Source organism: Crocuta crocuta, unplaced genomic scaffold, assembly GCF_008692635.1.
Source record: "Crocuta crocuta isolate KB4526 unplaced genomic scaffold, BGI_CrCroc_1.0 scaffold72, whole genome shotgun sequence".
Lineage (NCBI taxonomy): Eukaryota > Metazoa > Chordata > Mammalia > Carnivora > Hyaenidae > Crocuta > Crocuta crocuta.
Genome location: NW_027529427.1, coordinates 2,991,302 through 3,006,334, shown reverse-complemented (window position 1 = coordinate 3,006,334; position 15,033 = coordinate 2,991,302). Strand labels below are relative to the sequence as shown.

The 15,033-nt window shown below is 48.5% G+C and overlaps 1 protein-coding gene across 2 annotated transcripts in view; it reads right to left on the bottom strand.

The window, feature by feature from the left end:
- The window catches only part of VWF (von Willebrand factor), a 137,395-nt gene that overhangs the window by 70,631 nt on the left and 51,731 nt on the right, over positions 1 to 15,033 (bottom strand). For both annotated transcript variants that reach the window (XM_077759150.1, XM_077759149.1), the window contains 4 exons: positions 14,780 to 14,995; positions 10,631 to 10,871; positions 4,695 to 4,789; positions 875 to 1,035 (listed from right to left, as the gene is read on the bottom strand). In XM_077759150.1, coding sequence (XP_077615276.1) covers positions 875 to 1,035; positions 4,695 to 4,789; positions 10,631 to 10,871; positions 14,780 to 14,995 — 713 coding nt within the window. The remainder of the gene's footprint in view (positions 1 to 874; positions 1,036 to 4,694; positions 4,790 to 10,630; positions 10,872 to 14,779; positions 14,996 to 15,033) is intronic.

Sequence of the window (15,033 nt, the reverse complement as noted above, 5' to 3'; positions counted from 1 at the left end):
TGAATGACACAGGCATCGAGACAAAGCTCGATGTCTGATGTTGACCTTGTGTCGGGATGTCAGAAGGAAAAGCATCTGCTTCTGGACCACAGTTGACTGTAAGTAACTGAGACCTTGGAAAACGAAACCGCGGATGGGGGACTACTGTAATATGTTTATACTACACCGGCTGACAGCCAGACTTGGGAGAGAGGTAAGGAGCCTGGGCAGGCTCACACTACTGCCACCAGCAGAAGTCTAGAGCCAGGTGGTTGCAAACCAGCATGGCTTGGACTCTGCAAGGCATCCAAGGAAGCGCCAGCCACAGGCTGTGTGTTTGAAGCCCCAGCCCCGGAATCATGGAATCTCAAGAGCTGGCCAAGACCTCGTGACCCACTTTACAGATGAGGAAAACAAGTCTCGGTGAGGGGAAGGGAGTTGGGCTGGTCCTTGCTGCTGAAGGACATCATCTCTCGCAATGGAAAGTTGTATCTATATATGCAAAATACATGCAAATACATGTGTGCCCTCTCCTCTGAATAAGTAAATGCAGCCCTTGGGAAAATTCCAGGGGAAATGCCTGTTTTCACTTGTAAGTACTTTCTGGAAATACTTGCTTTGCTTCCTCTGGCACCTCTGCGTCCTAAGTTCCTGTGTTTTTGTCAGATTCATCAGGATGGACTCCAGACGCTTTCCCACCATCTCTCTTCCCGACTTTGGTGGCTGAGTCAGCCACAGAAGACTCTCCCCCACCTCTGCCCCCATCACCGCTTCTGCGCCCATTACCATTCTCATTTGGCTCCTGTTTCTTCCTTCTCTGCCCCAGAGCCACCTCATGTGTGCCCGTCTGCAGGGAAATGCCAGGCTTCCCACCTCTGGGGCCGTGGTGGCTTACCATGCCTGGGGGACAGAGGCAGCCGGACACACAGCCCGTGCTCATGCACTGCAGGTCATAGTTCTGGCAGGTCTTGGCACACTCGAGCCCTTCAGCCCTCGGGTTGTCAGCAGGGCACACCAGCTTGACCATGGGGGGCCGACAAGACAGGCTCCTTTTGCCTTGGAGGGAAAAACAAAACAAAACAAAAAAACCAAAGAGGTGACTCGTGAAGGATGGATCTACCTTCCACACGGTCCTTGCTGCCTCCAGGTGCAGCCACTCACTTCCAGAGACCCAACTGCACCCTCCCTGGGATGACCTGACCTCCAGCAGGTCTAGCCCTGAGCCAGGTTCCCCGGTGGGACTAGATGGCCACATCTACTCATCTCAGCCCCTGACCTTTGCCTACATTGAAGGCACCTCTTTGGCTCTCCACCTGCCTGTGACAGCCCACATTCTTCATCCCCCTTGAACCTGCCATAGCAGATGGCATCAAATCAGAATGCACTGCAGAAATGTCCAGACCTAGGCTTTATAAGACCAGTGTTTGGGTGCTAAAAAATAACCTCTGTGGGCCCCAAGTGGACCATTCCTAAAATGGGCAAGTTAATTTAGTCACAAAAACCTTAAGGGAGGATTTCTAAGTCATTTTCTGCCTCGCCACTGGCCGCCTCAGCCACTCTATTTAAATCTGCCACACTCTGTCCCTCGACACTCCTGGCCCTGCCTGCTTTGACAGCCTCCACCTTATCGCCTCCAATACCAAACTCTGATACACTGTCTGTTTTACTTATTTGTTGACTGCCTACCTCCCCCCATGAGAATACTAGAATATATGTTCCATGGAAGCAGGGGTTGTGTCTCCTTTGATCAGGATGTATCATATTTCCTGACACTTGGGGGCTATCAATGGCCGATTGAATAAATGAGAACAGCAGATGATTAATACAGCACTTTTCTTTCAAAAACCCAGATGCATTTCACAGCATTTCTATCTTATTGCATAGAGCACTTACTATCTCCTGTGAACAGGTTTCAGCCTTACTTTTTTTTTTAATGTTTATTTTTGAGAGAGAGAAAGACAGAGCATGAGCTGGGCAAGGGCAGAGAGAGGGAGACACAGAATCCAAAGCAGGATCCAGGCTCTGAGCTGTCAGCGCAGAGCCCGATGTGGGGCATGAACCTATGAACAGTGAGATCGTGACCTGAGCCAGTCAGAGGCTTAACCAACTGAGCCACCCTGGCGTCCCTCCTCCCAGCCTTATTTTCATACAGAAACTTTTGTTAGGAAACTGAAAACCTAAAAGGTTAAATGGCTCTTCCAAACCATACAAAATTCTAGGAGCTTCCTGGCTTCACAAAAGATGACCCCTTCCAGGGACTATCAGCTAGAAAAGAGCCAAGAGAGGGTGAAGATGTGAGCAACCACCAAAGAGAGGGGGAGACAGACGTATTGACCCTGAAATCTGCTACAGACTGAAGGTACCCTGTCAAATTCATGTATTGACCCCAAAGGTAGTGGTGACAGGAAATGAGCCCTTTGGGAAGTGATGAGTACATGAGGGTAGAGCTCTCACGAATCGGATTTGTGCCCTGATGAAGACAGTCCATGGAGCTCCCAGCCGTTCTCACCCTGTGAGAACACAGGAGAAGTCTGCAACCTTCACCTGACCTTGCTGGCACCCTAATCTTGGACTTCCAGCCTCCATGTATAAATACATCTCTATATTTCTCACAGTTAAGCCACCTAGTCTGTGGTATTTTGTTATAGCAGCCTAAACAGGTCACAAGTTGTGATTTCAACTTGTGATCCACTCACATGCTTAGGATCTTGTCCCAGCTCAAGGCTGAGAGATGTTCTCCCAATCAGTCACACAGGTAGCCTGACTTCTCACCAGCACAAACTGAAAAACCAATTCATGGCCCACATCTGGGTCACTTGGAGAGATGGGGTCTTGAGGGAAGAAGAAGGCAGGGAGAAGTGGTCAAGCTTGACGTTGAAAATAGCCCATTGATCTGCCTAATGGCATCCCTCTCCCTCCTACTGGGACAGTCCTTTCTAAGCAAGGATCCATCTGGAAGCCAATTAGTTCTCCCTGACCCATAAACGTGAATATGGTCCCATCAAAGCTAGATCAGCCCCTTCTCCCTTCTGTGCCTTGTCCTTCAACAGTGTGGCAACTATTAGGACCTTTAAACTGAGAACAATACATCCAAACTCTCCTCTTTCACATCCATCTGAGAAGCTTTCTAAACAGGCATCCTTGTCATTAAAGACCTAACTGTGAGACCTGAAACCATAAAAATCCTTGAAGAGAGTACAAGCAGTAATCTTGCTGACATCAGCTATAGCAACATTTTTCTAGATAAATCTCCTGAGACAAAAGAAATAAAAGCAAAAAGAAAACTACTGGGACTACACCAAAACATAAAGCTTCTGCACAGTGAAGGAAACAATCAACATAACTAAAAGGCAATGTACAGAATGGGAGAAGATATTTGCAAATGATGTATCTGATAAAGGGTTAGTATCCAAAATATATAAAGAACTGATACAACTCAACATCCAAAAAATAAATAATCCAGTTTAAAAATGGGCAGAAGACATTCTGCAAAGAAATTTCTCTAAAGAAGACATCCAGATGGCCAACAGACACATGAAAAGATGCTCAAAATCACTTATCATCAGGGAAATGCAAATCAAAACCACAATGAGTTATCACCTTATACCTGTCAGAATGGTTAAAACCCACAACACAAGAAACAATAAGTGCTGGCAAGGAAGGGAGAAAAAAGAACCCTTATGCACTGTTGATGGGAGTGCAGACTGGTGTAGCCACTCTGGAAAACAGTATGGCAGTTCCTCAAAAAGCTAAAACTAGAACTACCCTACGATCCAAGAATCGCACTACTGGGTATTTATGCAAAAACTACAAAAACACTAATTCAAAGAAATACCTGCACCTCTATGTTTAAGTAGCATTGTTTATAATAGCCAAGCTACAGAAGCAGCCCAAGTGTCCATTGATAGATGAATGAATAAAGAAGATGTGATATATATATCCAATGAAACATTATTCAGCCATAAAAAAAGAATGAAATCTTGTCATTTGCAATGACATGGATGGAGCTAGAGAGTACAGTCCTAAGCAAAATAAGCCAGTCAGGAAAAGACAAATACCAAGTGATTTCACTCATATGTGGAATTTAGGAAACAAAACAAATGAGCAAAGGGGAAAAAATGAGAGAAACAAACCAAGAAACAGACTCTTAACTACAGAGAACAAACTGATGATTACCAGAGGGGAGATGGGTGGGGGGATGAGGGAAATAGGGGATGGGAATTAAAGAGAGTACACGTATTGTGGGAAAGAAAAATAAATAAAATAAAACGATTAGATAGATGATAGATAGATAGATAGATAGATAGATAGATAGATAGATAGATAGATAGATAGATAGATAATAGATATGAAGGCAAATAGACAGACATCCTTGCAAGCATGTCCCTGGGTAAAAAGAGGTCAATGAAGGAGGGTGATCTTCACCACTATCAGAGTGTCCAACTTACAGCTGCTCACTGGGTTAAGCTCACCATGGGCAAGACAGAGGTCTCACTAAATCCATCTTGCAGATAACTCCGTCTTTTCCCCGAAATAAAATTCCTCCCTGTCTCAACAATTTGAATGCACACACGCAAAGGCATGTCAAGGCTGGAAAATCAGTCACATGAACACAAAAATGGTGTCAACCCTGACTCGTGCTTGAATGCACACGCGCATCAGACAGAGGAGCCCAGCGGCGAGGTGAAGAGCCCTTCCAGGGGGACTGTACTCACTGCGATGAGACAGGGGGCTGCTGAGGAAAGTGTCGGGCAGCAGGCTTCCTGGGGCTCCACTCGTGGTACAGTGCATGAAGCCATCCTCACAGTAGCTGCAGAGAGTAAGGTCAGAACCTAGCTTTGCAAGGCAGCTTGCTGGCTCCTTTTCCTCACCTCCCCATCACCCTCTCCCCCTCCAAGCCAAGGCTGTCCCATAACTCAGCTGAAACACAGCCCACTAAGGCCACCAACCCTCTCCATGTCACCAAACCCAATGGAACCTCTTTAGTTCTCGTTCTTTCCTTACCTGATCCCTTTTGACATTATTCACCACTGTGACTACTCTGTTCTTCTAGGACAAGAGACAAATCTCTCCTTGTTTTCCTCCTACTTTCCTAGTTGCTCTTTCGGCTCACCCCTCTGCTGGCTGCACCCTGAGCCCTCTCTTATTCTAGGCTGCCATCTGCACCCTCAGCTTCTATGATAGAGATGACTCACCAATTTACACCAGCGGCTGGGATCTCTCCCATGAACCCAAGATCCATGTATGCAAGTGCCCACTTGATAGCCATCTTGGCATCTCAAAGACTTCAAAGTCAGTATGTCCAAAACTGAAGTCATGATCCCCCCACCAAAGCCAGTCTCCCTCCAGGGCTCTGACTCATTGTATGATGCCACCAAATGTCCAGATTCACAAATCAGCACACGAGGAGTCAGCCCTGACACTGCCTTCTCCCCAACCCCCATGTCTGACCATCACCAAGCCCCTGGACCTTGCTTCCTAAACACCTCTAGCATTCATACCCACTTCTCTACCTCCACTGCCATGAGCTGCCACCACCTGTCACCTGGACAAGGTACAAGCTCCTAACTGACTGATGTCCCTGCACCTATTCTTGCCTCTTTCCAAAACACACTCCTCCTGGCAGCCAAAGTATCTTTCCAAAACTTAAATCTGATTATGTCACATCCCTGCTTGGACTCCTGTGTAGCTTCCCCTCAAGATGCCTTAGGAAGGAGGCCAAATCCCTCAGATGGCCTTCCAGGCCCCATGCGATCTGACCCCTTCCTACCTTTTCTCTAGCCCGTTTCAAGGATTCACAGATGATGTACTTCTCTTCCTTCCACACTTGTGACTCTGCGTGTACTGGACTTATTATCTGGTTAGCATCTCTCTCTGTGTCACTGGACTATATCGAAGAGGGCAGAAGCCATGACCGGTCTTGCTCATTATCTCTTCAGCAGCCAGCATAAGGCTTTTCATAAAGTATCCAGTATTCTTTTAAATATTCTTTTATTCCTCTCCTCCAGTCCCCATCCCGTCCTGTAACACAGGCAACTATTTTTATGATATGTAGTTCTCTAAATGGCCCCTGGTGATCCTCATTTCCTGGTGTTCAAACTCTTGTGTCATCTCCAATGCACCACGGTTGATCTATGGGTCAACAGTACGTGGCAGCAGTGACATACCATATGTCACCTGAGATTAGGTTATAAAAGACTGCAGCTTCTGTCTCGCTGCTGTCTTGGATTATTCACTCTGGGGAACCACATTATGAGCAGCCCAATGCAGAGGTCCACATGGTAAGGAACTGAATGAAGCCTTCTGCCAAGAGCTGTGTGAATGAGCTGGGAATGGACCCTCTAAAGCCAGGCAAGTCCCCGGATAATTCAGCCTGCAGCCCTGGTCAACAGTTTGACTACAAGCTTATGAGCACGCCTGAGTCACCCAGCCAAGCTGCTCCTGGAGTCCTGACCCTTAGACACTGGGTGAGATTACGCATGTCCATTGTTCTAAGATGCTAAATTTGGGGTAAATTTTTTATGCATCAATAAAGAAAATGTATACAATCTTATTTTGTTCAATGTAGAAGTGCCTGAATATATTCTCATAAAACAGGTGTTTATTTTGCATGCCTGTATGTTTAATTTGCATAAGTGGTATTATCTCATATATCATAGTGTTTTGTTGTTTTCTTTACTACCACATGTTTAAGATTGAACCCTGCTAATACATGCCTATTTGCCTGGTGCTTCTAAGGCTGCATGACCTTCTACAGTGTGTATCCACTGCATTTTATCTATGCACCTCCCAGGGAGGGACACAGACCGCAAACAAGGCTGTGATTAACATCTCCATACGTGTGCCCTTAAGAACCTGTGTGAGAGTTTCTTTAGTGTATATACCTGAGAGCAGAACTGTGGGGATATCAAGTGTGGGTATCTAATTTGCATAAATTATGTCAACTGCTTTCCCGGGTGCAGAGAGCAACACACCTTCCAGATTAAGAAGACCAGGGGACTGGAGAGAGGAGAGGTAAGCAGGGGTCAGATCACATGGGAACTGGGAGGCCATCATAGGGATTTGGTCCCTATCCTAAGGCCTAGTGAGGGGAAGCTAGTAAGGATTCCAAGCAGGGATGTGACATAACCAGATTTAGATTTTGGAAAGATACTGGGGTATCTGAACAGGTGTGTGTCCCAACAGTAGCAGAGTGGGTGCCCCATATTCCACAGCCCTGCCGGCACTTGACATTATCCAGATTTCAAATGTTTCCTCTCTAGTAGATAAGAAGTAACACATATCTGGTAACATACCCAGTAGATATGAGGTTGCTGTGATTTGTATTTCCCTGATTATAGTGATTTTGAATATTTTTAACATGGTTGCTGTTCAATCAAAATTTATTAAATGAGCAAGAATGAATCAGCCCTTCCCTCTCTGGGCACATGTAGAAACCGTGCCCATCTTTAACTAACACCTGACTTTAAAATACCCTCATGTCATGGTCTGTGTATCATTTGGACATGACCCAAAAGCTTAATTTTATTTTTAGAAAAAAGAAAGAAAAGAAAAACCTTGCAGGTAGGTTTATAATCAACTCCTGGCCCAGAATCTGGCTTGCCACAGCGTAAGCACTCTACTGTGATGCCTGTTTGGTGACCCAATAGCTAAAGACACTTCCTAGACACACGTGTTTGCACCTTCCTACCACCTTTTGTGGGCATCACCAGCATTTGCTCCATGGGGCTCACTCTTCGGTGTGTTGGAATAAAAATAAAGAGCCACAGAACAAGCCCCAAGTTCCCACTGGTTCCCATTCTCCATGAAATCTGCATTTCTAAATGAAGTGGAGAGACAGGATGGGCAGTAGCTTTCAGTCCTGGTGCCCGAAGGAGAGCCCGAGAAGAGGATGTTTATACATCATGGAGAGGTCACTGATGATGCCCACTGTGACGGGCAGATCCTGAAGAGAGCCTGAAGCCAGGGCTATCCCCCAGTGGGTAGCTGCACCTCCAGGGCTCGCTGCACCTCCTCTCCCCACCTTCCCTGCGCCTCTGATATGGTAAAACGACCAGGGACACATGCTGCTCTCCAAGTCACCCCAGCCTCCTACCCTCTGGCTTCTTTCCTCACCACACCTTCCGATCACCAAATTCAACAGCCTACTCTCCGTGTAATACGAAGAGTCTAAGAGTCCCTGGTTCTATCACTGGCTAGATGATTTGGGAAAGTGATAATCTCTCTAAGCCTCAAATTCCTTACTAAGAAAAGCGATGCTTGCCTTCCAACAGCGTTGTTTTAAGGTCCCAGAGAGAAACGCCCTGAAAATCGTAGCCGGACAACTGTAGTAAAACGACCGCTGGGCAAAGGCCGGATGCTCAGACCAACAGATGTTTTCATTCTCCTGCTCCCTTCACCCCCACCATATGGCCTGGCCCACGCTGTACCTCTTTGCTGGCCGCCTTTCTCTGGCTGCTCTCATGGGCTCCGCTTTCTGCTCCCCTGGCCATCTGAACATGCTCTGGACTCAGTCCCCTTTTCTGCTCCTCCAGCCACTTCCTTCACGGGCCCAGCTACTCCCGCAGCCACACAGGGCACCTCCACGCAAATCTTGTCCAGCCTCCACCTCTCACTCGAGTTCCACACCCACCCATCCAGCGCCTGTCTCCCCTCACTCACCAACATGTGCTCCCGGCAACTCAGCCATCTGGGCTCAGACCCAATTCACGACCCTCCCTCTACCCGCAAGGAGCCCTCTTGCGGTTCTTGCACTCCCAGACACTCCAGTTCAGAAGCCCGGGGCCATCTTCAGCCAACCTCATCCCCACAAATGTCCCCCCAGTCTGTTCACTTCCCGGGGTCTCTGGCCTCTGTCTCCTTGCTCCGTCTCCACTGCTAGTATTGGCCCAGGGCCTAAGAACCTTTTGACCAGACTGTGTCCACTTCTTCCCACAACCCATCTCCCTGTCTTTACACCTCATGCAGCTTCCAGAGCCCACTCCCTAAAGCTATGCTTTGACCCTATTTGCTCTCTTTCAAAACCTCTGAGGTCCTCACTGCCTACTGCTCAAGCCCCCATGCATCTTTCAAAGACCCCCAACATTTCCCCAGGCCTATCTTCCCTTCGTGCAACATATGCTCCCCCAGAGGACTTACCTTGGTGATTGGTGAGTACTCCCTGTGTGTTCTGGTCCCTGGGCCTTGGCTCCACCCCAAAGCCCTCCTCCCATGGGCCCACCCCACACCCACTGCCGGAATCCTCCTCAAACCCAAAGCTACCCCCCGCACTGAGTCTTCTCCAACTCCCTCCAAGTGGAAGCAATCTGCCCTTTTCTGAATGAGTAGAGATGTTTATGTCTATGAAATGCTGAGCCTACCAGACACGATAGTTATTTCATCTCAGGAAACACTGACTGTACCTATTTTCTGCCATAAGTATGTTGGCTGCTGGGAAGCAGGGTCTATAAGACAGTCTCTACTCTTGAGAAGGTCACAGTCCAGAGGGGGATACAACACATTTTGAAATCCAAGTCCAATGACAATTGTTTTAATCCAAGCATAACCAACCTGCTCTGGGCATAAGAGATGGGGAAGGACGGCAAATTTATCTCACTAAGTGAGAAGGAAAAGCTTCGTACCACATGCAGTGTGCAGACCTTGTTTCGGTTTTGATTTGAACAAACCAATTATATATAAAAAGACATTTTGAGCCAGTCAAGAAAAGCTGGATGAAATAGTAGGTGTTATCGGGAATTATTATTAGTGCTCACCTTAATAATGGTATTACGGTTAGATTCGGGCTTTTTAAATGCTTATCTGTTAGAAATACATATTGAAATATTTTCAGATGAAATGATGTAATAGCTGAGATTTTCTTTATTTTGGCCAAAACGAGGAGGAGGGAATAGATAAAACAAGAATGGCCAAGTGCTGATGATAATCACTGAAGCTGGGGACAGATGCCTTTGTGCTCCTCACACTATTCTCTCTACTTTTATGTCTGAAATATTCCATAATCAGGACATTTTAATTGGTCTCCCTAGTAGACCATCAGCTTTTTGGGGCGCATACTGTCTCTTGTTCTCCTTCAGGTCACCGATCTCTAGGCCGGCACCAGGTGACAAGGAAGTGTTTGCCCAACAAACGTTGTGTTACAATTTCTCTTGTGACCATGACAGCCCCACTGAAATGGATGAAGACAGAGGGCCTGGGCAAAGGGACACAAGAAGCATACGTGATTGGAGCTATTTTTCAAGGAAGTACGTGAAGCAAGTCAGGATGGCAATGAACCACTGAGGCGAAGCTGCTGTTGTCTATTTTCTTCTGGCTCAAATGTTCCTGCCTGGGCACACTGCCTGGAGGCTACAGGGGAGGGGACAGGGAGCCCTCCCATTTCATCCTCGAAAAGGGAAATTAAGACCTACCGTGGGGAAATGAGGCTCAACACATGAGAGTTGGCAATGAAACAGAAGCAGTCCCCTGCCAGCCGTGAAGTAAGGAAGCCATTCAAGCTGGGTGAGATCTCAGCTTTCCTTCTGACTTGCTGTGCAACTCTGGGCAAGTCACTTTCCTGCTCAGTTTCCCACCCACGAAATGAAGGACTTGGAGGATTAGTTTCCTCTCAAGCCCTGCCATTCCCGAGGTCCCTGGTCCTGCTGCTTGCACTTACCACATGGTGTGATGGTCTGAGAAGATGTCTTCGGGCTGGAAGATCTCGCCATCATAGTAACAGGGGCACTGGGCCTTGGGCACACATTCTCCCCTCTCGTCCAGGTACAGCCCTGCGGGGCAGAAGCAGCCTTCCAGGCAGACCTCATTGCAGTCCTCATCCGGGTACGAAAGGGAGCGGCAGGTCATGTTGCAGGGGGTCCCACACTGCAGGTACACCTGGCCCTGTGGGCAGCTCAGTGCTGGGAGAGAGGCGAGGGGAAGGGGGGCCTCAGTGGAAACATACAGATGCCAAGGACTGTTTTTCTAGGACCTGTGGCCCCAATTATATCTGTACGGTCACTACCTTCCTTTCCCACTAGGAGCAAAACTGTATTTTCATGCTCACAAATGCCTATGATGATAATGGATGCACACGGTTTCCCCTCTGGTTCGGCAGAGGCCCTGCCTTAATGGCCTCTGAATCCTTGAAGCCTGGGACACGTAGAAATCAGGTGGGTTGTGACACTGTGAATATTAAAAAGAATGGGGCATGGCAGGCAAGGGCATTTCTCCTGGGATGATGATAATTAATTGAGCATCTACAGAATATTCTGCTTTTCACCAGCTTCTATGCCTTTCACGCCTCCCATGGAGTTAGACCTCATAGCCCTCTTCCTACGAGTAAAAAAACTCAAACATAAGCTAAGTGACTTGTCTAGGTCATGCCTCCCAGGAAGAAGCAGAGGCAGGATTTGAACCCAGCTCTCTGTGACCCAAGAGCTCATGCTCTTAACCATTATGCTCTACAAAGGAAACAGCCCCTTAGGAGCCATGCTTTTGAAGACAGCCACGAAGAGTGGGGACACCCTTATGCCTGCCCCAGCCAGGTGGGCAGGCCTGTCTCTTCCCCGCCCTCACTCTCCCTGGCCTCCCACAGAGAAAGAACACAGCAGACACGACCCAAGAGGACGTGTGACAAAGCAGCAACACAGGGAAGCCGATGGGCTCTGTCTCCCAAATTCCTGGGTTCGAACCTTGGGTCTGCCATTAGTTATGCTGTGACCTTGAGCAGTTTCCTCCCTAAAACAGACTAATGCCCACCTGGGTTGTTGTGATGGTTAAGGAAGCTAACAAGTTAGGAGCCATGTGGCAAATGCTCACTGCTGTTTTATCATGACAACAACTGAGGAAACACAGCCCCAGCACACGGCTCCAGATGGGAGGGGAGATTCCAGAGGAAGACCTGGCACCCCTGGATTCTGGGAAACAGCCCCAACTCACAGCCCCACATGAGAGGGGAGATTCCAGAGGAAGACCTGGCACCCCTGGATTCTGGGAAACAGCCCCAACTCACAGCCCCACATGAGAGGGAGTATTCCAGAGGAAGACCTGGCACCCCTGGATTCTGGGAAACAGCCCCAACTCACAGCCCCACATGAGAGGGAGTATTCCAGAGGAAGACCTGGCACCCCTGGATTCTGGCCAACACCGTGAGCACCCCGATGAGGAAACCCTTTACTGGGGGGTGTGGGAAGCACTTTGCCCTTTCTAAAGGCTTTCTTGTTGCTAATCAGCTCCTATCCAAGAAATGACAACCTCACTCTGAGCACACTCCTCCTGGGACCATTAGAATCTTTGCCCTCTCTGTGAGACTCCATTTCTACATTGGAAAGCCAATGGCAGAACATGTCACAGAAGCTGTAAAAGGAAGTCCTGGCCGTGAACTTCAGACATGGGGGTGAGGACACCTGGAGAGCCCCCATAGGCTTCCCCTCCTATACTTGTGCAGGGTTTAGTTTTGAGGGGAGCTGAACAGGGAACAGGCTCCATCACCATATTAGTCATGGGTTTTTCTCTGAACCAGCAGAGAGTCTGGGTCGGTGGATGAATATTTAAAGCAGGGTGTGTTAAGATGGGGTGTGTTGGGCAATAAAAATGCAACTCTCTTTCTATCCATTGAACGTGTAATGTTAAGGGTACATTCATTCACTCATTAAGGAGCAGCTGGAGCTGAGAGCTTTTTCTCTCTGACAGATGTCTCTAGAGCTGGCTTGGAGCCATATTAAATTTCTCCACTGGGCTTCTTCCCCAGAAGTAGTGCACACCTCAGTTTAACAGATGTTTATCATGCACTCACTGTATGCCAGGGGCTGTATCAGGCTCACAGATGCAGAAATAGTTAAGACTTCATCCCTGTCTACAAAGCCCATGCTCTTTTCTTCCCAAAGGAAATGTAACCAAGTAACAATTAAAAAAAAAAAAGTATGCATCTTCCAATCTCCTCACACATCCCACACAGTAGCTATATGATCAGTCCTTGCTTCATGAGCATCCCCAGTTGGTGGAGACTCTTCTTAAGGATGGAGTTAGTGGTTTAGGGAGCTCTGTTCATTTTTCAGGGAGAAAATGAGGTATAGGATGGAGGCAGGGGCTCCCATCTGGCCAGCCTCTCTTCTCTGGGTCACCTCCACACAAGCCCATAGAGACAGAAAACTCCTTCCCACCACCTCTACATTTTCTGCCTCCAAGTCTCAGTCCCTGCTCCCATAGTCTCAGCCCATTCCTTCTTGTTGTGTTCTCGGTAGAGGTGAAGAACAGCAGCTCTCGCGAGATTATAGAACGTGCCAGTAAGCCCTCAGTGATCTGGGAGAAGGTCCTGAATTAGGATATCCTTCAGATGTTGTAGCACACTGATAATGCAGAATTTCTAATATTGGTGAACAAGCAAAGCATAGTCAAGAACAGCATACCATTTCCTCCTCATCACTTTGCCCAGCTTCTAAACAGCAAACCCTGATGAGGAAACTGAGCTGTGGAAGAGGAGATGACCGGCTCAAGGCCACAGGGCAGGGAAGTCACCGGCAAGTTCCAGCAAGACCTCAGACTCACTCTTCCAGCTGCTGGCCATGACTCTGTCATCCCTGACCCAGAGGGACAGGGAGGCACAACTGTATGCATCCATATACATGGTCCCTTTCATCCTCACTCTGTCTCTGCTCCTCTTTTTTGGGACACTTCTTAGACTCAAAACACAAGTTGGTTCAGTAGAACCCAAGAGTGACACTTCTAGAGTCCTGTAGCTAAGCTTCTCTTCAAATACATGATATATTAGGACTTTCCACCATTTATCAGAGCTCCTATTTCCCTGCTTCTGCCAGAACCATGGGGCATTTTCATCTCCAAGCATGTCTACTTCTCCCTAAAAATCAGAATATTCACAACACCTCACCCTCCCAGAATATCCTCCTCATTCCCATGCATCCATGCATCACTACAACTATCCCCCTGTGGAACAGCTCTTTTCTGCCAAGATGGTGACTTTTTAAAGCCTGATCAAGTACACCACCTCTAGAAAGCCTTCCTTGGTTGCCTCTGCCTTAATCTAAGTATCCTTTTACTCAGTGTGACAGTCACCTCGTACGGAGGCAGTTTCCACCTATGCCTCAAAAAGGAAGTAGGTTCATGCTCTACACCACCGGCATTGCCTGACCATGCTGGGCACTCAGCACATGTTCCCCGTGCAGCACCACCAACAACAAAGTGAGCACAACCCAGCCATTCAAGGGTCTCTAATGTGGAGCAGGGTATCAGCTCTGGTGCAGAAATCTAACATGGCACAGCAAGACTCCAAAGTCCGCTGGGGACAAGGATGTCATTCTAGTTTACATAACTTTATCAATGCCAGAGATGTGGGCCAGGAGTCCACTGATGGTTGGCCTGGAGTTAAAAGCCAAGGATCTGTTAGGTGCATTCCCTACTACGGAGTGCAGACCCCCGTTGGGATCTGGGACCCACTCATTCCTCAACCTGGCCATACATGTATCGAACACTAGGTGGCAGCAGCCGCACGAAATCTCTGCTTCACAGGAACTGCAAGGTTCTAGGCCTCCAGGTAGAGGGGTGCAAGTCGCGCTCCCAGAACAGGCTAGCGTAATCACACTGTCCTGTGGGAGAGCCAGTCCCCACTGCCTGTCCTGCTGGAGATGGGAGAGAAAGCGGCTGCAAATTAACAGTTCTCACGACCCACGCTCGCCAAATGCGTTTGGGCCCGGTTCTGAACGCTACAATGCAGAGGCAATGCGGTGAAAAGAACGAGCCGCACGCAGGGGATTCGAGAACCGTGCGGGGCGGGGCTGTGTGGGAGTTGGCGGACAGGGAGGGCACCCACCACAGAAGCTGGGCTCCCGCCACCCAACGTGCACGCCCCTCCGGGCACAGGCTGCGGCGTAGCTGGCCACGGCGCTGCAGAGACAGTCTTTGCCGTCGGAGCAGGAGCAGACGTCATAGCGGCAGTTCTGCACGTAGGGCACAGGGCTCACGGCGCGGTGGCAGGCTTCGAACTTGGGGGACGTCAGCAGAGCGCACGCCTGTTCCGCAAACCTGGCTGCGGCGGGAGAAAGAGCAGGGTACCGGCCCGGCCGG